At 41.5% G+C, this 25,805-nt stretch overlaps 1 protein-coding gene across 1 annotated transcript in view; it reads left to right on the forward strand.

Moving 5' to 3' along the window:
• Positions 1–9,082: 9,082 nt before the first annotated feature.
• FAT4 (FAT atypical cadherin 4) overlaps positions 9,083–25,805 on the forward strand; it is a 150,205-nt gene continuing 133,482 nt past the window's right edge. Inside the window, exon 1 of the mRNA XM_060778958.2 lies at positions 9,083–15,454. Within this exon, the coding sequence (XP_060634941.2) occupies positions 10,070–15,454 (5,385 nt within the window). The 5' untranslated portion in view covers positions 9,083–10,069. The remainder of the gene's footprint in view (positions 15,455–25,805) is intronic.

A 25,805-nucleotide genomic window follows, 5' to 3' on the forward strand; every position in this document is an offset into this window, starting at 1 on the left:
AAGTCTAAACATAACATTCATTTATGTTTCATATATGCCTTATACACATAACCTGAAGCTAAATTTATACAATATTTTAACTGATTTTGTGAGTGAAAAATAAGTTTATGTACATTGACTGTCAGAAAGAAAAGAGGTCACTATTTCAGCCACCTATATGGACAATTATGTTGCCTGAAGTGACATATGCTACAGTAACAGAGCAATGACGGAGGGGGAAAAGTAGAAGTCTGGTTGCCACTTTGTTCATTTGAATGTTTGCCACTTTGTTCTTTTATTGGAAACCACCCTGAGTCTCTTTGGGATGACAGGGTGGTATATAAATAAACTATTATTATTATTATTATTATTATTATTATTATTAATTGATATTGGGGGTTTTGCCCACCTATCCCATTCTTTCTCTGAGGGAATTGGCTCAGGGTGGTGTCTTTAAATCATTCACTAACATGTTTTGGAGGAGAAAATCAAAATTCAGTGTACACCTTGACACCATTTTAGTGAAGTGTTGGCATTTTGGGCCTGGGAGCTGTGAAGGTGTTTGTCTCTGGGGCGGGTATGGGGGGTTGGTGCTCCCTTTTTGAGTTCCCAAGGCCTGCCTTCCAAAATATGACCATCTGGGATGAGCCATACCAAAATACTGGATTGCCCTTGGAATCAGGCAATTTCACACAAGGGGAGAATGGGAAGATTTGTCTCAGGTAGACACTTGCTCAGCTAAAATCCCAATCAAGTTCCTCTCACTTTGTAGCATGTTTTCTACGACTTAATCTTAAATACTTGTTTTTGTTGTTTATTTTTTCAGTTACTTCAACTCTTTGTGACCTCATGGACCAGCCTACGCCAGAGCTCCCTTTCGGCTGTCACCACCGCCAGCTCCTTCAAGGTCAAGGGAGTCACATCAAGCCTCCATCCATCTTGCCCTTGGTTGGCCCCTCTTCCTTTTTCCTTCCTTTTTTCCCTGCATCATTATCTTCTCCAAGCTTTCCTGTCTTCTCATTATGTGGCCAAAGTACTTCATTTTTGTCTCTAATATCCTTCCCTTCAGTGAGCAGCTGGGAATTATTTCCTGGAGCGTGGACTGGTTTGATCTGCGTTAATATATCAAATAAAGTGGCTATTTTTTATTTTTAACAATCATATTGTGGAAATTATATCTTTAATCAAGATCAAATACAAATAGTTGGTATGATCGCTTCCCCTCCCTCCTCATCCCAAAATCTACACATATATGTATACAATAAACACATATACTTCAGAACAGTGCCTACAATCATTGTTCCTCATTACACTATTTTCCCCCTCTCACCTGTTGCAGTGACCTTCCATCCTTTGGGTTGAAGACATTCATATACAACGTTGCCCTTCCTTCCCAGTAAAACTTTCACCCATTCTTCCCTCTAGCACAAGACCTTTCTGGGAAGAAGGAAAAACATTTTAGAATAGACTCCATAATTTGGGCTTTGTTAGAATTTTTGCTTGTAATTTTTAGATGATAATTCTTGCGCTGGAAATAAAATGGCTTTTATTTTTTCTGATCTTACATGTCTGATTCCATTATTTCTGGGTTTGTCAACAGTTGGGATTGTACTATGGCCAAAACTGATAGAATCATAGAGTTGGAAGAGACCTTGTGGCTCATCCAGTCCAACCCCCTGCCAAAAAGCAGGAAAATCGCATTCAAAGCATCCCCAACAGATGGCCATCCTGCCTCTTCTTAAAAGCCTCCAAAGAAGGAGCCTCAACCACACTCAAGGGCAGAGAGTTCCACTGCTGAACAGCTCGCACAATTAGAAAGTTCTTCCTAACGTACAGGTGGAATTTCCTTTTTCTGTAGTTTGAATCAATTGTTCTGCATCCTAATCTCCAGAGCAGCAGAAAACAAGCTTGCTTCCATCTCCCTATGACTTTCCCTCATATATATATACATGGCTATCATGTCTCCTCTCAGTTTTCTCTTTTGCAGGCTAAGCATGCCCAGCTCTTTAAGTCACTCCTCATAGGGCTTGTTCTCCAGACCCTTGATTATTTTAGTCATCTTTCTCTGGACACATTCCAGCTTGTCAACATCTCCCTTCAATTGTGGTGCCCAGAATTGGACACAGTATTCCAGGTGTGGTCTGACCAAGTCAGAATAGAGTGGTAGCATGACTTCCCTGGATCTACACACCATACTCCTATTTATGCAGGCCAAAATCCCATTGGCTTTTTTGCTGCTGCATGACATTATTGGTTCATGTTTAACTTGTTGTCCACGAGAACTCCAAGATCTTTTTCACTAGTACTACTATTGAGCCAGGCATATAAAAGTCATATCCTTTTAGATCATCATTTCACTTTCAAACATGTTGATTTTAATCAATTATTCATGCGATCAGTGAAGTTCATGTGTTTTTCACCCATTTGCAAGAGCCTTTTAGACTCAGGGTACTTAAAATATACTTTTAGAAAGGGTGGAGGGGAGGAAGGATATATCTGTCCTGAAGTGCAAGTAGGATATGTCTAGTTCCAGTTTGTTCCCTTCACTCTTTTGTGAAACCCAAGCAAAATGTCTTCCACAGAAGTAGTCTGAACCTAGCAAAAAGAAAAATCTTACAGCACCTTAAGCCTCTTTCAAAACTTCAGTTTTAAAAAATTGCACTGAGTAAATTGCAGGTGTTTTCTGGAACTGAGCCTGTAAACTGTACAAGGTCAGGAGATGCTAACAGAAATGGATCTTTTTAACTCCTATTCATCATACAACTCTGGAACATTATACCCCAACTTCTATGTATTTAAACTAAGCCACAAAACACCAAATGCTCTCTTGCCAGCATCCAGATAGACATTAATTTAAATACTTGGTGTGCTGCCATTCCCTGATTTCTCTAAAATGCTATTTAGTTTTTGGCAGTTTGAGAATAAAGAATTACCAGGGCATTTCTTTTTTCAGGAAATAACCAGTGGTTAAATACAATTTGAAGCTATTGTAAAACATAAATTATATCTCCTCCCAAGGAGTGTTATTCAGACATTCCTACAAATTTCCCCACCTGCCCCCACTGCCACAATACCAAAATAAAATAAAATAAAATAAAAAGTATTGAGAAGCTTCTAGTAGACTAATAAATGTAATTAGGACCATTCAGTCGGAGAACAAAATAGGGCATGATGTTGAACAGCATAACAGCACCAGGGGGCACTGTTTACCTGCCATTAAATTGCTCAAAATATTTGCCATTGCAGACACTAATCTGCCGACTAGACTAAAAGCGCATTATGAGATTGAAATGTAAGTATTTATATCTGACTTACAATTGCTAATTTACGCTGTGCTTTTATAAACAAAGGGCCTCCTTAGACAACAACATGAACAAAACCTCCAGATTTAATTTTAATAGTGATGCTCAGCTCATTCCTACGCTGCAGCTGGGAGAGCCTTCCTAAGTAAAAAAGGATTTACTAGATGCCTGGCAGCACTGGAGAAGGGGAACACATAGAGTTAAAAGGAGGAAAAAGGGGGCATTAATCACTTTGGAGTATCTATCTAGTTTAAAAAGCAAAATGTTTTCTTCCACTTTTATGTATTCTACGGTGCCTGTGTATTCAGTTAAAGGGGAGGGGTGTGTTATTCCACTTTTGTGTGTTCATCTAAAAGAAAAAAATAACTACAGTAGAGTCTTGCCTATCCAACCTTCACTTATCCAACGTTCTGTATTATCCAACGCAGTCTTCCTCTCACCTGGATTCATAACTGTTTAATACATTGTGATGTTTTATTGTTAAATTTGTAAATACAGTAATTACTACATAATGTTACTGTGTACTGAACTGTTGTTTTTATGTCAATTTGTTCTAAAACATGATGTTTTGTGCTTAATTTGTACAATTATAATGTAATTTGATGTTTAATGTTCTAATGTAATAGGCTTTTCCTTAATCCCTCCTTATTATTCAACATTTCCACTTACTGAACGTTTTGCCAACCTGTTTATGTTGGATAAGTGAGACTCTACTGTACAGTGTACCAGGAGAGATGTTGAAAACTGCAGCGGGGGGGGGGGGGGGGGAGCAAAGTACAAACAGCTATCTGAAATCATTTGTTATGAGATGTGAGGGAGCTGTCTATATGACACTATGGGAAGGCAAAATTTCCAGAAATCCAAAATCAGATGAGGACATTGTGACAATCAATGGTGACTGACAGGCGGCCTTAACTTTAATTCACATGTGACATTGTACAAAATTTGTATTGCCCAACTTCTTTCTACACTCACTCCAGGCCCTTCATTTCCTTGTTTACCCTGCAATCACAAGTAATATATTTGATTAAAAATGTTTTTTTTTTCCTTTTACTTAGAAGAACTCTTGCTAGGGAGTTCCAATTACTCTGAAGTTTTGAGGAATGGACTAAATGCTCTCCGTCTCCAGCAAAAAAAATTCTCAATTCCCCATCAAATTTCATATCCCAGGATTCTTTACAATGGAGCCATGACAGTTAAAGTGGCATCAAACTGTTATAATTGTATAGTGTGAATACATACTGGGCAGCAATCATGTTTATAACAATACCGATTCTTTTTACTTATACAAATTCATGCTGATTCTTGCATTTCCTTCCTAGTGATAACAATACATGAATGTTTCGATGTTTTATTTGACCAAGGAACACTTGGGCTCAGCTGGCTACTTGATCTACTGCTTTGTTTAGGATGATATGTAATAGCAATAAAGAGCACCATATGAGCATTATATTTTGACGTAAACTAGACAATGTAGCGTATAATGAAATTCTTCTCTTTGAAATCACTGGGGCTAAAAACAGGCCAGACTCCTGACTTGCTGTCATAAAGAAAAAAGAAGCCACCTGTGGGGTTAGCAATAGGGCCATACACTGATCAATCTCCCTTCTCTCCCAAACAGGGAAGTTAATGGCAATTAATAGGAGTCACCACTTCTATTCATGGTTGGATATAGCTGCCATCTCCCTGGGAATGTACTTCTTAGTTGGGCAGGTACAGGACTACAGGGGTCTTTTTTGTTTGATTTTTAAAGCAGATTTCACAAAAGTACAAATCTATCAGGTAGCCCCACAGTGTGAGGAGGGGACTCTTAACATAAAGCATCATTTGCTTCTTACTTCTACCCTGAATCCTGTTAGTTTCCTCATAGGAATCATTGCTTACCAACAATACAACAATTCACTTACAAATATGTCTTAATGCAGTCCAGCTATATCTGTTACTTCATAAAAGTTGCAACATTAAAACCAATACTGCTAAAAACTGTTATCAACCACAATAAACATAGCAAAAGCTTCTGCATGCTCACACTTCCATGTTTCCATTCCAATGCCTAGTGTTTGATACATGTCTGTAATACTCCTCGAATTACCAAAATTTTTCCAAGTAATTACTAAGAAGGAGCTCTTCAGCAATGGAATAAGGAACCCCCAGTGATGCAATGGTGCCTGTGTATTCAGTTAAAGGGGAGGGGTGTGTTATTCCACTTTTGTGTGTTCATCTAAAAGAAAAAAAATAACTACAGTAGAGTCTTGCCTATCCAACCTTCACTTATCCAACGTTCTGTATTATCCAACACAAATCCTTGTGCTGGCAGGACTGCTGACCAAAAGGTCAGCTATTTGGAGCAGGGTAAGCTCCTGTCTATCAGCTCCAGCTGACCTTGTGGGGATATGAAAGAAGCATCCCATAGGATAGTAAAACATCTGGATGTCCGCTGGACAACATCCTTGCAGATGGCTAATTCTCTCACACCAGAAGTTTTTTAGGTTGCTCCTGACATGAAAAAAACCCACACACACAATGGAATAGACTACCTCTTCTTCATTAAAGGTTTTTAAACACAAGTTGAGTGCCCATTCTTCACAGTTATTTAAATAGTGGTTTTTTAAGTTGTAAGAGATGATCCATGGATTACTTCAAATTCAAGGTTTCTATGATGCTAACTGTACTTGTTTAGCTTTAACTGCACATTTGAGGTTCCCAGCTGTAGGCCAAATGGAAGAAAATACCTGGATCTAGATGTTGGGTCAACCAATAAGTCAAGAGAAGGGAACAGCAGTTCCTTGCAGCACCCATTTGTGTATTGAACCAGCAAGGAAGGGTTGTTACTTTCTGCACACTCCTCCCTGAAACAAAGATCCAGGCCATTCAGGCAGCGATGAAGAACAAATGGACCTCTGCATCTTACACTCCTGGAAGATGCTGGGTTTTGCACATAGGCTTCAGAGCGACTGGGATCTCCTTCTGGCTACAAAACCAGGGAGGATTTCCATTTAGACTATCTTTAGTCCCAGTCTTGGGGAAAAAGTGATGCATAAATAAAGTCATTGATTGAGATTTTGCATGCAGTTCCAAGCATTACCCTGCCACAAGTCAGCACCTAATAAGAATGACAGCTGTTCCTCAGAACGTCCGAACGTCAATAGTGCCAATAGTGGCTTCAGGTTGGGGATCAGTCAGGCACTCCAGGGAACTGCCTTCACATTCAGTCCTTTGGTCTCTTGAAGGAAGGATGTGATGGTGGGTGCACAATTCAGTCATCAGGAAGGTCTCCCTACTTTTAAATCGCAATTTGCAGAACCCCCTGACTAGCTTTGTGACCAACTAAGACAGTGGTTTTCAACCTGTGGATCCCCCAATGTTTTGACCTTCAACTCCCAGAAATACTAACAGCTGGTAAACTGGTTGGGATTTCTGGGAGTTGTAGGCCAAAACACCTGGAGGCCCACAGGTTGAGAACCACTGAATTAAGGGATTAAGAGAGTTATGAAGAGAAAGGGGAGTGGGGGCATTTCCAAGCTTTGGCACAGGACAATGACTGAAGTGCCTGCCGTGAGAAGGCTTTTTGAGCACTCAGGTTGACAAAGTGAAAAGGATTCTGGCCATGATAGCCTTTGTCAACACATTGATCTCCATAGTCATAGTCCAACTCTCAAACCACTACACAACACTGGCTAAGTAGAAGAAGAAGATTCAGTAGTTGTCACACAACCAGTTAACAACAAGGGATCTGTTGATATTCTTGTTCCTACAGAAATTCAAAATCCAAAATTTAATGTGTTGTGAAGGCTTTCATGGCCAGAATCACTGGGTTGCTATGAGTTTTCTGGGCTATATGGCCATGTTCCAGAAGTATTCTCTCCTGGCATTTTGCCCACATCTAAGGCAGGCATCCTCAGAGATTGAGGGGACTGTTGGAAACTAAATAAGTGAGATTTACTTAGTTTCTCCAGACAAGAATTAATCAGGGCCAGCTAACACCTCCCAACAAAGGATTTCCTCGGGCAGCAACCAGCCAGGCCTTCAAACTGCAGCGCATTAAATGGTAATCAAGGTGGCAAATTGCAACATTCACACATACCTCTAGTAGACAAATGTTCTTTCTCCCACCCTGGACATTCCACAGGTATATAAACGACACTTACTTAGTTTCCAACAAACCCCTCAGCCTCTGGGGATACCTGCCATAGATGTGGGTGAAACAGTGGGAGAGAAAGCTTCTGGAACATGGCCATACAGTCCGGAAAACTCACAGCAGTGAGGTTAGGTTCCAGGACTCACAGTGGATACTGTGGATATTCCAAGTCCCACTATACACAGTGATCTAGTAAAATGACATCATTTTTTTTAAAAAAAATGTCAAAATGGAGGTTTGTTTTTTTGGATTTTGAGGGGATGGGGTGTTCCCAAGAGTCCTTGAGCCAGACCTCTATGAGTGCCAAGATACCACTGTATTTTGAATGTTTAGAAGTGGGCATTTCAGCAGGTGTTCCTTGTTCTTTGGTTGTGTGACAAGCAACTTGTCCTCAGTGTATTGTTGAAGGCTTTCATAGCTGGAATCACTGGGTTGTTGGAGCCCCCGGTGGTGCAGTGGGTTAAAGCCCTGTGCTGGCAGGAGTGAACACCGACAGGTTGCAGGTTCGAATCCAGGGAGAGGCAGATGAGCTCCCTCTATCAACTCCAGCACCTCATGTGGGGACATGAGAGAAGCCTCCCACAAGGATGACAAATCATCCGGGCATCCCCTGGGCAACGTCCTTGCAGATGGCCAATTCTCTCACACCAGAAGTGACTTGCAGTTTCTCAAGTCGCTCCTGACATGACAAAAGAAACTGGGTTGTTGTAGGTTTTTTGGGCTATATGGTCATGTTCTAGAAGCATTCTCTCCTGATGTTTCACCTGCATCTATGGCAAGCATAGATGCAGGTGAAACGTCAGGCGAGAATGTTTCTAGAACACGGCCATATAGCCCAAAAAACCCTACAACAACCCAACTTGTCCTCAATTTCCCTCTCCTACTCAACCAGGGTGAGTGCTGGACGACCCAGGAGAGAAGGATCCAACTACTCACTCACTTGAATGTGGAATGTGTCAATGCAGAATCCATGGATACTACTGAGACTATACAGGAGCCATCTGGCAACCCAGCTGAACCCAGTGCCCAATCTTGGCCTGTCTAACTCCCATCCCCTGACTTATAGAGCAGCCATGGGCAAAGTTGGGCCCTCCAGGTGTTTTGGACTTCAACTCCCACCATTCCTAACAGCCTCTGGCCCTTTCCTTTTCCCCCTCAGCCACTTAAGGTTGGAGGGCCCAACTTTGCCCACGCCTGCTTTAGAAAAACTTGTCTAGGATGTGCAAGCCAAGATCCTGTGCCCGAGGCTGAGGGATGGAGCCTCTCACCCGCTTCCTTCGTCGGATTGGAAACAGTTAATGTCAAATCCGTGTCGCGCCTTCCCAGACATGCTTTGCTTAATCCCTTTCGGACTTATTGTTCTCTGCGGCGACTCGACCTGGACCCTTCCCTCCCTTTCCCTCATCTCTCCCTCCCTCCCTTCTTCTCTCTCCGAACCAGACCTCCGGCGTTCCTCCGTTACTTCAGTCACTCCAACAGTTTGGGGCAACTCCCTGGCTCTCTCTGTGTCTCTCTACCTGACCTCCCCCTCGTGTTAAATTGATTGACACCCCGCGGAGCCACTGGAGCTGAGGTCCAAGGAGTCTCCGTGGGGGCGGAGACTCGACTCAATGAAAGGGAGAAGGGGCGGGGCCGAGGATGAGGGGCCAATTGGAGGCGGGGATGGATGCGGAGAGGGGAGGAGAAGGAGAGAGCCGGGACGAGACGCGCTTGCAAGTCAAGAGCCCATCAGAGCGCAATGAGAAGCGAGGAAGTTTCAGCCGGGCTCTGGCTTGCTTGGAGGCGCGCGCGCGCGCGGGCGGGTGTCTGTGTTTGGGGGTCGCGCGCGGGCGGGCGGGCGAGCAGGAGGCTGTGGCTCCTTCTGCGGCTTCTTCTCGTCTTTCTCCCCCTCCCTCTTCTTCTTCCTTCTTCTCCCCTCAGAGCCGAGCAGCTGAGCCATCTGAAAGGGGCTCTTCCTTCATAAAGTGCAGGCGGAGGATGAAGAGCTGCGCCCAAGTCGCTTGAGGAGAACTAAGAACTTTGGGATTACAAAGAGCGCCAAGCCAGTTGGCTAGAATAAATCCCCCGAGAGTGCTCTCCTCACTCTCTCGGATAGTTCTAGCTTTCTCTCACTTTGGGGGAACTTTTTGACCCAGCGTAGGGAGCTGGCGGAGGCTCCTGAACCGAGGCGTCGAGGCGAGGGATGCCCCAAACCCGAGGAGCCTGGCGCTGAAGTGAGGAGAGCGCTCTCCTCGCGATGCCCAGGAGAAGCTCCCGCTGCCGCCGACAGAAGCCGCTCCTCCCGTGGAGGAAACGAGACGAAGCAACGGGAGTCCGAAGAGCCGCCTGAAGGAGGAGAAAGAGGAGGAAAGACCCGCCCGCGTCGCTCCTTCTCCGACGAAGAAGAGGAAAGGAAGGAGCGGCACTCCGGTTGAGACCTGTGGCAGCCCCTTCCCTCCCTCTCCATCGCTTCACTGGGACGTTTTGCTGCGAGGAAAGGGCTTGCTGGACTTGACTTGACTGGACTCTCCCTCTTGACGACATTGGGCTTCTTTTTGCTTGTGTGGACACTTTCTTTTAGCGTCTCGAGGAAGAGTCCCTCCTTTTGGAGTCCAACGGAGATGCTGGCGGCTCTGGAGAGACCGGCGGCCTCACCTGGGCGCCTCAGGGGATGAGGCCACATTTAGAGGACTTTGGGCTCATCCGGAGCTGCTCCCTTCCACCTTGCCTTGGACTTGGGCATTGCCTCACTTGCCTCACCTGCGCCATGGGCCACCTGGGGATGGGCGACAAGGCCTCCTCTGCCTGGCTCACAGGCCTGGCCTTGCTCTTGCTGCTGCCACCTTCCTCAGCGGAACCAAGGCAGCTCTTCCGAGTTTTGGAGGAGCAGCCCCCAGGCACCTGGGTGGGCACCATCGCCACCCGTCCGGGCTTCACCTACCGCTTGAGTGAGCACCATGCTCTCTTCTCCATCAACGCCACCTCGGGAGACCTTCACACTCGTGCCATCATTGATCGGGAGAGCCTGCCCACCGATGTGGTGGACTTGGTGGTGCTCTCCAGCCAGCCCACCTATCCCAGCGAAGTACGCATCGTGGTGCTGGACCTCAATGACAATGCGCCCATCTTCCCTGACCCTTCCATCGTGGTGACGTTCAAGGAGGACACGGGCAGCGGCCGACAGCTGATCCTGGACACGGCGACCGATGCGGACAGCGGGACAAACGGCGTGGACCACAGCTCTTACCGCATTGTGGGGGGCAATGAAGGAGGCCGCTTCCGGCTCAACATCACGCTCAATCCCAGTGGGGAAGGGGCTTTCTTGCACTTGGTCTCACGGGGTGGGCTGGACCGAGAGGCCACACCTGCCTACCAGCTGCTCTTGCAAGTGGAGGACAAAGGGGAGCCGCGGAAGCGTGGATACTTACAAGTCAATGTCACGGTGCAGGATATCAATGACAACCCCCCTGTTTTTAGTCAGACCCTCTATCAAGCCCGAGTGCCGGAGGATGCACCTGTCGGAGCCAGTGTTCTGCAGGTGACAGCGGCAGATGCTGATGAGGGCACTAACGCCGACATCCGCTATCGTCTGGAGGGAGCAGATAATGTTGGTGTTGATGGAGCTGGAGCGCTTCCTTTTGAAGTGGACCCAGAAAGCGGGGTCATCCGTATCCGGGAGGCATTGGACTATGAGTTACGACGCCAGTACTCTCTAACAGTTCAGGCTATTGATCGAGGTGTGCCAGCTTTAAGTGGCCGTGCTGAGGCTCTGATCCGCTTGCTGGATGTGAATGATAATGAGCCACGGGTCAAATTCCGCTACTTCCCAGCCACATCCCGCTTTGCCTCGGTAGATGAGAACGCGGCACCTGGCACAGTGGTGGCATTGTTGACTGTCAGCGATGCTGATTCACCAGCAGCCAATGGGAATATTTCTGTGGCCATCTTGGGTGGGAATGAGCAGCGCCATTTTGAGGTTCAGACTAGCAAAGTGCCCAACCTCAGCCTTATCAAAGTGGCAGCTGCTCTTGACCGGGAACGCATACCCACCTATAACCTTACTGTGGCTGTGACTGACAACTTTGGGGCTCCTTCACCATCACCAGGGCCAGTCCCTTCTTCTCTGAGCCCTGATGGAGCTGTTTCTGCTCCAGTAAGCCGCTCCTCTGTAGCTAGCCTGGTGATCTTTGTAAATGATATCAATGATCACCCACCTGTCTTTGGACAGTCAGTGTACCAAGTGAATATCAGTGAAGAGGTGCCACCTGGCAGCTATGTAGAAGGCCTGAGTGCTACAGATCGGGATTCGGGTCTTAACGCCAACCTCAAGTACAGCATAGTTTCTGGCAATGACCTGGGCTGGTTCTGTATTAGTGAGCACAGTGGCCTAGTCACTACCACCAAAAGCCCAGATACTCCCATGGCCAGAGCTCTGCTGGGTGAATCTAGTCCAAGTATAACAGCATCTGGTGGGCTGGATCGGGAAATAGCTTCACATGTGGTGCTGAACATCAGTGCCCGAGACCAAGGTGTGCAGCCCAAAATTTCCTATGCACAGTTGGAAGTGAATATCTTGGATGTTAATGATGAGAGGCCCCGATTTAGCCAGCCAGATGGTTATCATGTGTCTGTGGCAGAAAATTCCCCTTCAGGGACTGAATTGCTAGTCCTAACTGCTATTGATGGTGACTTGGGAGATAATGGGACTGTGCGCTTCTCTTTGCAAGAAACTGAGCCAGGGATGTTAGCAGGTTTGGTTGCTCCATGGAGGATATTTCGCTTGGATCCTGTATCAGGAAGGCTCAGTACAATTTCCCAGCTAGACAGGGAGGAACAGGGGCATTACTCACTGCAAGTCTTGGCCACTGATTTGGGCTATCCTGCCTTATCCTCAGTGGTTCAGGTCAATGTGAGCTTGCTTGATGTAAATGATAACAGCCCCTTATTTTATCCTGTCCAATATTTTGCCCATATCCAAGAAAATGAACCTGCAGGCAGCTATGTTGCCACTGTATCTGCCAGCGACCCTGACCTTGGTATCAATGGGACAGTCAGGTTCACCATCTCGGCAGGTGACACCTCCAGGTTTCAGATTCATAATCAGACTGGGGTTATCACTACCAAAACAGTCCTGGATAGAGAGGAGAAGACTGCTTACCAACTACAAATAGGTGCCAGTGATGGTGGTAACCTGCAATCACAAAACCAGGCCATAGTTACAGTCAATGTCTTGGATACTCAGGATAATCCTCCAGTGTTTAGTCAGGATACCTACAGTTTTGTGGTGTTTGAAAATGTTGCCTTGGATTACCATGTAGGCAGTGTTTCCGCTTCCACTATGGATCTCAACACCAACATCACTTACCTTATCACAATGGGTGACCAAAGGGGTATGTTTGAAATTAACAAAGTGACTGGCCTGATCACCACAGCTAGTGTTATTGATAGGGAAGAGCAGGCATTTTACCAGCTGAAAGTGGTGGCAAGCGGTGGAGCAATCGCAGGGGATGCTTTGGTCAATATAACTGTCAGAGATTTAAATGACAATTCCCCCCATTTTCTGCATGCAGTGGAAAGTGTGAATGTGGTTGAGAACTGGAGTACTGGGCATACCATATTCCAAGCTAAAGCTGTTGATCCTGATGAAGGTATTAATGGCATGGTCCTTTACAGCCTGAAACAGAATCCAAAGGACCTATTTAATGTCAACGAGCAAAGTGGTGCCATCAGTTTGACAGGGCCTCTGGACATAAATGCTGGGTCTTATCAAGTGGAGATTATGGCTTCTGACTTGGGAGTTCCTAGGCGCTCCTCTAGCTTTATTTTAACTGTTTCTGTTCATGATGTAAATGACAACTCACCAGTGTTTGACCAACTGTCCTATGAAGTCACAATTTCTGAACTGGAGCCTGTGAACTCCAGATTTTTTAGTGTGCATGCTTCTGACAAGGATTCAGGTGAAAACGGAGAAATAGCTTATAACATAATCGAGGGAAACACTGGAGATGCCTTTGGCATTTTTCCAGATGGTCAGCTATATATAAAAAGTGAACTGGACCGTGAACTTCAAGAAAGATACACATTAGTAGTTGCAGCTTCTGATAGAGCAGTCGAACCTCTCAGTGCCACTGTAAATGTCAGTGTAATTCTAGAAGATGTAAATGATAATAGACCACTGTTTAATAGTACCAATTATGTTTTTTATTATGAAGAGGAACAAGTTGGTGGTTCATTTGTGGGTAAAATTAGTGCTTTTGACAAAGACTCTGGATCTAATGGTGAAGTCAGATACTCATTTGAGCACATGCAGCCTGACTTTGAATTGAATGCAATCAGTGGAGAGATAAAGAGTACTCATCAGTTGGACAGAGAATCCCTCATGAGGCAAAGGGGAACTGCTGTGTTTACATTTACAGTTATTGCAATGGATCAGGGGTTGCCAAAGCCTTTAAGGGATCAAGCAACAGTTCAGGTTTACTTGAAGGACATAAATGACAATGTGCCAAAGTTTTTAAAAGAACTTTATCAAGCTACAGTATCAGAGTTAGCTGCAAACCTGACACAAGTTTTAAGGGTTTCTGCTTCAGATGTTGATGAAGGTAAGAACGGACTGATCCACTATTCTGTAATTAAGGGCAATGAAGAAAAGCAATTTACAATAGATAACAGCACAGGCCAGGTGACTTTGATTGGCAAACTGGATCACGAAGCTACTGCATCTTACTCACTCACCATCCAGGCAGTAGATTCTGGAGCAGTTTCCCTCAGCTCAGTGTGTACATTGAACATTGAAGTTCTGGATGAAAATGACAACACTCCTTCCTTCCCCAAATCAACTTTATTTGTTGATGTCTTGGAAAACATGAGAATTGGGGAACTGGTCTCTTCTGTCACTGCCACTGATTCTGATTCGGGGGACAATGCAGACCTTCACTACAGTATTACAGGGACAAATAATCATGGAACATTTAGCATCAGTCCCAATACTGGCAGCATTTTCCTTGCCAAAGCATTGGATTTTGAAACACAGTCAATGTACAAACTTAACATAACAGCAAAAGACAAAGGAAGGCCTCCTCAGTCTTCTACCATGTCCGTTGTAATATATGTCAGGGATTATAATGACAACCCACCTAAGTTCCCACCTGGGGACATTTTCAAGTCCATTGTTGAGAACATTCCTGTTGGGAGTTCTGTCATTTCTGTAACAGCTCATGATCCAGATGCAGATATTAATGGGCAATTAGTATATACAATCATTCAGCAGATGCCAAGGGGGAACCATTTCCAAATAGATGAAGTCAAAGGAACAATATATACCAGTGCTGAAATAGACCGGGAATTTGCTAATCTCTTTGAATTGACAGTGAAAGCCATTGACCAGGCTGTCCCTGTAGAATCTAGAAGATTTGCTTTGAAGAATGTGACCATTCTAGTAACTGACCAGAATGACAATGTCCCTGCTTTTGTTTCACAAAATGCTCTTGCTGCCGACCCCTCTGTCATGATTGGTACAGTCCTAACTACTATTGTTGCTGCTGATCCTGATGAAGGGGCAAATGGGGAGGTTGAATATGAAATAATCAATGGAGACAGAGACATCTTCATTGTGGATCGCTACAGTGGAGAACTGAGAGTGTCATCGCCTTTAGTACCATCACAGCTCATGTACACATTTATAGTTTCAGCCACTGATCTTGGTGCTGAGAGGAGGAAGTCAACCACAGAGATGACTGTACTTCTACAAGGACTTGAGGGCCCTGTTTTTACTCAGCCAAAGTATATTACCATTTTGAAAGAAGGTGAACCAATTGGGACAAATGTGATATCGATAGAAGCAGCTAGTCCTAGAGCGAATGAAGGTCCTGTGGAGTATTTCATAGTCTCAGTGCGTTGTGAAGACAAGATGTTTGGTCGACTCTTTACCATTGGTCGCCATACTGGTGTGATCCAGACAGCTGCTATTTTGGATAGAGAACAAGGAGCACGGCTATATCTCGTGGAGGTTTATGCCATTGAAAAGTCTGCTGCATCGCCACGAACCCAAAAAGCAGAGGTACAGTTTTACCATTTAATTCTTTCTTACTTTTCAGTTCTATTATTTTAGGTTCCATCCTTTACATGGGACTGAGTGCTAATGATGTCAATGTAACTTCTGAGTAGACTGGCATAGGACTATACTGTGAATATTTTAAGTAATCAGTGATTTTACAGGTGCCAAGGTATTTTACATTGTTTTATTTTTTTGGTTCAGTGTTCAAACATAACTTTTGGAAATATATGTCAGTGTTGTCTTCTGGTAGATCAGAATAACACATAGCATTGTTGTTTTTGCCTGGTACTAGTTAGTTGGTAAACATGCAACATGATTGTCCATTCTATTTGTTTGGCAGAAATTGTTATTAACTAATTAATTTCAACTATGATTTGTTTCACACCTGGAATTTTCTCAATACAAGAAAAATGCCATATGTGAATGGGCCTCATCTTATGTCTGATCATTTCAGTTTGTTTAACTTGCTGTGTAAAATATGTACTTTTTGCTAGTTGTAACAGAAAGTGAATTTATTTTAATATTATAATCACTGTACAAAACTAGAATGTCTGGAGAAAGATCAGGAAACAGGTTCATTTTCCAAAGAAGTTTACCTTAACCTGTCAATACTTTTGTTTGTTTCTATTAATCTACTTTTCTATTGCTTCTATTTTCAAGTCTCCATCTAAAGATTCAGAGATGTTAGATTTTTACAGAAGCCAAATGATTCTGTTCTTAGTTATATAAAGTAAATAGATTCCAAAACATTAGTCATGGCATCAGAAAATATATGTTTGGTTCTTGTTTTGTTAAAGTGTATTCTGCTGCATGATCTTTCATGCACTAGAGTGGCTTTCAGAAACGTTATTTGGAAACAACTAAGCCAGCCAAGGTGGGGTGTTTCTTTTTTCCTTTTTGCATTGTTCAGATCCTGATTTCTGTGTTGAGTCATTTTTTTGATCACTGCTAATGTAGAGCAAAATCTTTTCAACCAGCAGGGGATGCCGGAAGTGTTGAATGAGTCAAACATTTCCCTCGTGGTCTAAACAGTTTAGCTTTGAAACTGAACATGACTGTATGATGCAAGGATTTCTCTCAAATACTGAAACAGTAACACAGTAGTCTTATGCACACATACTTTGGAATAACATCTGAGTAAACATGAACAGAATTGATCTGCACAAATAGTATAGTATGTGAATATTTGCCAAAACCTATACACTTTATACTGTTTCCAAAATATGTTTTGGAATGAGTTGGGATTATGATATTTGAAAACCATGCAATTCTAACACACTAGAAACTCTTTTAATACATTGTACTTGCATTGACTTATTTGGGAGTGATGTGTTTGAGTTGAATTGAAGTTTTGTGGAGTAAATGGCATAGCATGTGTCATTTCCATTTATTTTGTTTTACAGAATGAGTTGAGGTTGGAACAAATTATAACTGAATGAAGATTGGGTACAAATAGTAGCATTATTCAATGTTACGATTTTGTACATTCTTTAGCAACAACAGTAATGAATTTGACTACTTCAAAAATTTAACCAGTTGCTCTGTTACAGTTGTATCTATTGCTATTGGGAGGAATCTAACTGAATTTCATACGTAACATAGTAATAAACTAACAATGGACACATATGGGCTGTACCTGCATCTTCAAGGGTGAAAGGATAAATGTGTGTTGTGTGAACCTTCATATATTCATGATTTGCAACTCTTTGCAACCATAGGCAATATAACCAGGGGTAGAGAATGCTGGGAGTTGCAATTTGACAACATCTGGAACATAAAGTGATTCCTACTCCTTATCTATAGGTTCACCCATTTAATCCAGAAAAGATGAAACAAAATGTTCTTCATATTTTAATATTGCTTGCACTCTGCCTCCTTAATCAGAAGTATATTCCATTGGTCTTGGTGTGTGTGTGTTTTAACTAGACTTATAAATGATTGGGGAAGATAAGCATGGGTTGAAGTATCAGCCAGCATAATATTGTGACCTGAGTGTTGTACTTGGACTTTAGGAGACTAGATTTTGAATATACAGCTGCTGAAATGCAGAAATCCACTGGGTGATGTTGTACTCTCTAAGTTATACTCTCTAAGGGGGCACCAACACCATAGAATTAATGCAGTTTGACATCAGTTTAACTGCCATGGCTCAATGCTGTGGAATCATGGGATTTATAGTTTGGTGAGGCATCAGCACCTTTTGGCAGAGAAGGCTAATAATCTTGGAAAACTATAGCTCCCAGGATTCCATGGCATTGAACCATGAGTTAAAGTTGTGCCAAACTCTCTTAATTGTATAATGTAGATGCACTCTAAGCCATATATGAAGGCAGTGGGAAGCCTCCTCTGAAAAACAAATTGCTGAAAGCGTTGGTGTTTACTTGGAAGGCACATAACAACAACAACAACAACAATGACAACAACAGACTTGAAGTTCTGGTTAGCCTTGCTTATTCTGGCTGAATCTGCACTGCCGTATATCCAAGGATCTGGACCCAGATTACCTGCTTTGAACTGGAGTCTCCACCACCATATAATCTGAGATGAATTAATCTGAGATCAGATCTTGGGATATAGGGAGGTGTAGCAGGGACCTCTGATAATCAGAATAGAGTAGTTATTATAAAAATATTTCCTAGCAGGAGATTTTACTATACAGCCAGGTATACCTCAGTTAAATCAAGTACAGTAAGTTCATTCTTGATCATACTTCGTTAACAGGAAATTTGATACCTGAATCAAAAATAATAGGGAAAGAATAGGGAAAGGATCCTTTACAACAAAAGAGGCACAGTTAATCATATTTCAACAAACATTTTACCCCAAACTGACATGCATGAGTGGAATTAAATAAGTTAAGGTAAAGGTTTTCCCCTATCATTAGACATGTCCGACTCTGGTGCTCATCTCCATTTCTAAGACAAAGAGCTGGTGTTGTCCATAGATGTTTCCTAGGTCATGTGGCCAGCATGACTGCATGGAGCTCTGTTACCTTCCTGCTGAAGCGGTACCTATTGATCTACTCACATTAGCATGTTTTTGAATTGCTGGGTTGGTAGAAGCTGGCACTAATAGCAGGAGCTCATACTGCTCCCCAGATTTGAACCTCTGACCTTTTGGTCAGCAAGTTCAGCAGCTCAGCGGTTTAACCCTCTGTGTCACCAGGTTTAATCCCTTTAATTTAAACTGTCCATAAGTAAACATTTTTTTTTTACCTTTAGAGACTGCTTGTAGGCTTTTCCCAAAATACATATATGAATTATTTTTTGCACCAGCCCCCATTTATGATTTCTGTTTTAGTCTGTATATCTATTGCCCCTCTGCCTAGTGTTAAAATAGTAACCCCCCCCCCTTTAAAATCTGCATGACTGTTAGAAGTTTCAGCAGTTACATCTAATCTCATAAACAAAAGGTTTTGCCTAGGGAAATTCTTCCTAGCATGCTGCCTCCAGATGTCTATGACAAAACAGTGACAACATTTTCTGTGCTGTTGTTTTCAAGAAATAATTCATACTCTTATGACACCAATCTTGAACCTGTATTTTTCATGCCAGGATTTAGCTTTGAACATTGTTACAACATATTTAACTTCTTCTGAACAGAAGCAAGAAGAATCCTACCAGAAATGTCACAGTCCAGTTCTGCAAGTTGGCATTGGCATTGATCTCTATCAAAGGATTTTGCCAGTTTACAGACATTCATGGTCAGTGAGATGAACAACTGGGACTTCTCTTTGCCATAAATTGATGGTACTTTATTGAGACAAAGCACTATCAACTAATATGTTTACTGTTTTGTGTCTATTAACCCTTGAAGAAGTTTACTTCTTGAGACATGAAATACAGATATCGCCAGAACGTAGGAATATAACATTATATCTCCCCTTTTCAATCTCTGGCCTTATCATGTGAATACTGTCCCAAGTAACCTACTCTTCACCTTGAATATTCTACTCTTTTCCCAACAATGTCTTGGCCATGACCAGGATGCACTGTACATTTAAAAATGTCAAAAAACATTGCACAAAGATGTACTTAAGATTAACATTTCACTCAAAAACAGTTTGCTAAAATAAATAATGGATACTTATTTATGAAATTTACATTTTTGTGTGTATGTAAGGGATCCTTTAGAGAACATAACAAGATTTCAAATGAAAGGTATTGGCTGGAATGTTGCTAAACATTCCACAGGTTGGCCATCTTTCTTTCTGCAAAATGTTTTGTTTGATTTTTTACACATCCCACTGTTGTAGAGTCCAGTCCTGCTCCATTATGTGGTATGCAAAATCATTAATTTTGAAAATATTTATAATCCTATATGCAGGATTATAACCATATGTCCTAATCCAGAAAACATGATATATAAGGGGAAAAAAGGTTTCCAGTTTTAAGAAGTCTAGCTTGTACAATGGAAAGAGAAGAAATAAATTAAATTTAGGAGTGACCATGCTGTGTAAAATAGGTTATGTAATGATTTATTCCTGTATATGTATTTGTCATTCAGGTTTATGAACGTAATTACTTTCTCTTGGTTATCTTCATGAAGTCAATATATTTTTATGAAAACTCAGTAGAAGATTATTAAGATACCTGGCTGGAAGATACCTTTGTACAATCTAAGATTGATGTTTTCCTTGGAGTTTTTATATAATAGTTTAGGCTTCCTGGTGATTTTCCTTTCTTCTAGTTTTTCTTTTTTTCCACTGTTGTTTTTGTAATTTATCATGAAAGCTCATGCTGTCTAAATGATGGATACTACCACCAGAAAAGGGATTTTTAGTCTTTTGAATCGGTATTTCCTGGTTTGCCTTTTCATAGGTTCCTAATTGGGTCCCCAGATGCAGTTTTCTCCTTGAGAATACAGAATGATAATATTTTGTTGTTTTGTGGAGCTGGAGAAGTTGTTTCCCTCCAGATGTTGCTGAGATGCAGCTCCTGTCAGCTCTGGAACATCTACACTGTAGAACTAATGCAATTTGACATCACTTTAACTGCCATGGATCAATACTGTGGAATCCCAGGAGTTGTAGTTTGGTTAGACACCACTGTGCTTTGGCAGACAAGATTAAAGACATTGTAACAATTCTAAGAATTCCAGAACATTGAGACATGGCAGTTAACGTAGTGTCAAACTACATTAATTCTACAATGTAGCTGTATAATCCATAGTTAGTGGTGAAAAGCGATATGAATTTTAGCATCTAGTAATCACCATAGGGTTGTCTTCAAACCATTGTTTAGATGTTAACAAGAGCATGATGTTCTATGGCCTATGGTGAAATCCAATACATGCCAGGTGAAAAAGTAAAGGTCACTGAGTTCAATAAGTTAAACTTTCAAATTGGATATCACTACACACTTCCAGTTCAACAATGGCTATAACCCTTCTATCTTTTTTCCCCACCCTCCTTCTCTCTAGTATGACATGTGATATGCATGACAGCATTTGGAGCACATATTACTAGGCTAGTGAGATCAGGGAAATGCAGTTATTTTAAAAAATAAGTATGATATTGGCAAACTGGGGGCTCTTCTATACTATTAAACCAGGCTTGCTAGGTCATCCCATGTTTTGCAGGAGAATAATTTCTCCAGAGCTCCTTGTTGGTGGTGATTTGATAAATTTCAGATGGGAAGAGTGAGACAAATGGCACTTACCAGTATGGTGGAAGCTCAACGTAAGAGTGTTTTGGGTTAAGAGCTATTGTCAGAGGGAGTGCTAGTACCAGAGGGAATGCTAGCAGTATCGGGCCTTCGGGCTTTGAGCAGTCTCTGTGCCTTCATGTCTCCATGCTTCATGTCTCATGCTCTTGTCTACTTTGGAAGATTGCTGTCTACTTTGCTCTTGTCCGCTTTGAGGAACTTTGATTTAGTTGATTTTGTATAGTTTTAATTCCGGGTATGTTTGGCTTCATGAAGCGAGAGAGGGAGAGAGAGCAAGAGAGGAAGGGAGGCTAAAATGAGCACAGTATGAAGAAAATTATGCTTCTTCACTTAGTGCTTTGTGATTCCTTGCCACAACTTTGTGCTTCTACCATTTTGAAGTTGATTTTTCTTTTTTATTGTTCATTGTGAATGTGCATTTAAGCATTATTTCTAAAGTACAGTTTCTTATTTAAAAACACATTACAAAAATGGGGGTGGGTGGGTCGTGGGGGGCGGCGGAAAAGATAAATGGCATTTCAATTTTGCTTTGAGATAAGAGTGATTTGCATTAAGAGCTCAGTCACAGAATGAATTAATCTCTTAACTCAAGGTAACACTGCTAGTTTTGTGACAGTGTGGCAGAAGCTTGGACTCTTTGCTGACTGACCATGTGGGAATGGAGAGATAAGCATGAATTCTAGATGGTACAAGTCTAGCCTTGTCTATGTTGTGTGTCTTGGCATTGAATGTTTGCCATATATGTGTACATTGTAATCCGCCCTGAGTCCCCTGCGGGGTGAGAAAGGCAGGATATATATACTGTAAATAAATAGCCTTGAATTTGCAGAAGCTTGCATTGATCTGAAGACCTGAATTGTCTAAGATGTTGGAACATGAAAGAAATAATAATAGTTTTGCCCTCTCTGATATGTTAGTGTACTAGCACAAAACCAATTTTATTAGTATTTGCATTTTTAAAAAGAGGATTTGTGTAAATGTGATATCTAAAACAGAATTTGTTGCACATTTGTTGCACAAAAAATTTCTGAAATGTTTGCACAACCTGTTACGCAACTGCTTTGCACAACTGCTTGCATAAAAGGTTTAATTCATTGCACTTGGGCTTATTGTGATTTCCCCAACCACTTTTGTTAAATTAGATTCAGGCTATTATCTTTCATTCAATAAGTTTGGCTGAAATGGTAGAAAAACAGACATTTGGCTTTTGGGCTTTGAGGTAAGATGTGCATAATAATTGCAAAGAAAATGTGACTGAACTGAGCAATCAAATGAGTGTGCAAGTAGACCCTTGGCTGATCAGTGAGATTTCTTGAAGAACATTTGTTCTCAAAGTTCATTCAGTTAAGAACACTTATTTCATGTTGAGATCCATATTGTCAGGCTCAAAACCTTCAGATCACACATTTCAGAAGTAGGATGAATTGAGCCAAAGTGGTCAGAAGCCAAAGTGCATCTGGCAGAGATCTGCACGTGCCATTCAATCTGTAGATTCTCCCTGTGGGTTGGAGGGTCCTGCCGTGAGTTAAAATGAATAATATGGAAAATCTGTTCTGTGGGTTTTGGGGGGAAAATAATCTAATTCTAGATAGACTGGATGGTAAATTTTAGTCAAACAGAAGTAGCAGGAAAATGTAGAGTTGGTATGTGTCTGAAAGAGTAAACCTAATTAACTTGTTAACTCTATGCGCCTTGCACAAGGCATACAATATAAATAGAAGAAAATTCTATTTATTTATTTTTCTCTCAGAGGGGAAGAAAGCAATGGCAGGACAAATTTTAACTGACAAACGGCTGCTTTCAATTACTTTAAGCTTGGTTGTAATATTTCAGAAAAGGTTGAGAGAGAGAACTGTGTAACATGTAGTTTTGTTCATGCTTTCTCTTCCCGGAAACTAAGAAAAACAGAGTCATAATCATCATTATGCTTCATTAAATGTAAACAATGATGCCATATTATTTTAAATCTTGATAAATTTAAAACACTACTTGACCTTTGTACTGGTGGAGAAATAAGAAGTTGGGAGTAAACAGTTTCTTTTCAAGGTTAGATCCTATTGGATAGGAGAGGGAAATACCACATGCCTGCCAAAATACTTGGCTCAAAGGAGAGGAATACAGATGGCTGTAACTGATAAATGTGTCTGTTATTGTTATTTTTTTCCTGAGCATTGCTCTTTGTATGAATATACATATATAGAGACTATGTGTGAGTAAGTGTGTGTAAGATAGAAAGATAGTTAAAAAAGCAATTTAAAAATACAAAAACGGAAAGTTGTCTTCTGGCTGTGACTTTGTACAAAAATCAACATTAGCACAGAATAATTGTTTCCCTTGGTAAAATTATACTATCAGTACCACAGGACCTTATTAGTAATTACTATATCTATTCCTGTATAAAACAACTTCCATTGGTGAGTGGATGTTTGGAGATAAACCGTACTCCCCCTTCTTTAAATTGTTGGTCTCATGTGGTTTTATTTTCAATCCATTTTTAGTTGATTTTTAAAATCTTTCATGGAATCCCTACCAATTTTTGCTGAATCCAAGGGGTCTGCAGAACACAGTTCGAGAACTGCTGTTCTAGGGCAGTGTTTCTCAACCTTCTTAATACCGCGACCCTTTAATACAGTTCCTCATGTTCTGGTGATCCCCAACCATAACATTATTTTAGTTGCTACTTCATAACTGTAAGTTTGCTGCTGTTACAAATTATAATGTAAATATCTGATCTGCAGGATGTATTTTCATTCACTGGACCAAATTTGGCACAAATACCCAATATACCCAAATGTGAATACTGGTGGGGTTGGAGGGGCTTGATTTTATCATTTGGGAATTGTAGTTGCTGGGATTTATAGTTCACCTATAAATCCCAGCAACTCTACCAATGATGGAATTGAACCAATCTTGGCACACATAACTCCCATGACCAACAAAAAATACTGGAAGGGTTTGATGGGCATTGACCTTGAGTTTAGGATTTGTAGTTCACCTACATCTAGAGAGCACTGTGGACTCAAACAATGATGGATTGGGACCAAACTTGGCACTCAATATGCCCAAATGTGAACACTGGTGGAGTTGGGGGAAAATAAACCTTGAAATTTGGGGGTTGTAGCTGCTGGGATTTATAGTTTGCCTACAATCAAAGAACATTCCAAACCCTACCTAAGATAGAATTGGGCCAAACTTCACACACAGAACTCCCATGACCAACAGAAAATACTGTGTTTTCTGATGGTCTTTGGTGACTCCTCTGACACCCCCCCCCCAAGAGGTCCCGATTCCCAGATTGAGAAAGGCATCAGTACTTAGAAAACAGTAGGTTAAAAATCATAGCTGTTTGGAATCGGGAAGTATATCTCTTCCCATGTTTCTGTGGCATATCAGACCATATTTGAGGAATGTCAAAGTCATTTTTGTTGCATTTTGAAATTTTAAAAAATGCCAGAATCCCATTGATTGAGGGCAGTAGACTATATTTGATGTAGTTCCTCTGTTGATTTGGTTGCTAACCCCATCTATTAGGTCCAATGGTATTGGCATTATTTATGTCTGTTTTATATTGTCTTCAGCACTGTGGCAAGCAAAAGTAATTTTTCAAAAGTTCACAGTGGGTACCATAAATGAGCAATAACTCATGAAAAATCAATTCCCTGTTGTCGCGTTCTAAGGAGCCAAAAGAAAGTGAGCCTGCTTGAAGTTGTCTCAGAGGATTTGCTGCAGTACATAGGCATTTCCCAGAGGGGGTTATTACTGTCATAAATTAATTTTCATGAATCATTTGTAGATAAGTAATTCATGCTTTTTTCTTTACCCAGTTCTAATTTATTGACTATTTTTTTTTACCTTCCCAGGGGTTTCTTGGATTCCTGTAATATCTTAGCAGCAAGAATTCCTAAAACTGAATATGGGGAGTGCATTGAAAAAATGAATTTGTAAGATATTCTCAAATGAATATGAAAGCAAATATTTAGGGATAAATATTTAGGGAGAGGTTGACAAGCTGGAGTGTGTCCAGAGGAAGGCAACTGAAATGGCTGAATGGCCATCTGTTGGAGGTACTTTGAATGTGATTTTCCTGCTTCTTGGCAGGGGGTTGACCTACAAGGTTTCTTCCAACACAGTGATTCAATGATTCTATGAAATCAATTTGTTAATCTCATCTAGACTCATTGAATAGATATTGTTTAAGACAACATTTATGTGAGACCTAGGCCCCATGTATACTGCTATATAATGGAGCTTGAAAATGCATTATATGGTCAGTATAGACTACTTCTACACTACCATATAAAATCCAGATTATCTACTTTGAGCTGGATTGTATGGTAGTGTAGACTCATATAATCCAGTTCAAAACAGATAATGTGGATTTTCTACTTTGATAATCATGATTATATGGTAGTGTATAAGGGGCATCATATAATGCAGTTTATCATCTAATATGTGTGTATATACTGACTATATAACTCTCATATGTGTGTATATACTGACTATATAATGTAGTTTGAAAGTGTGGGTAGGACCCTAGAGGCATATTACTTAAGTTGTATTTTCTGTTATGACTTTTGCATTTATCTCTGGTGTTATTGCAGTTTCAGAGATGAGTGTTGGAACTTCACTCCTAACTGTTGGAGACTTCTATGAGCATTTTCACCTCCCAGTTAATGGGATGCAGGAGC

The sequence above is a fragment of the Anolis sagrei genome, chromosome 5, assembly GCF_037176765.1.
Source record: "Anolis sagrei isolate rAnoSag1 chromosome 5, rAnoSag1.mat, whole genome shotgun sequence".
NCBI classification, from domain to species: Eukaryota; Metazoa; Chordata; class Lepidosauria; order Squamata; family Dactyloidae; genus Anolis; species Anolis sagrei.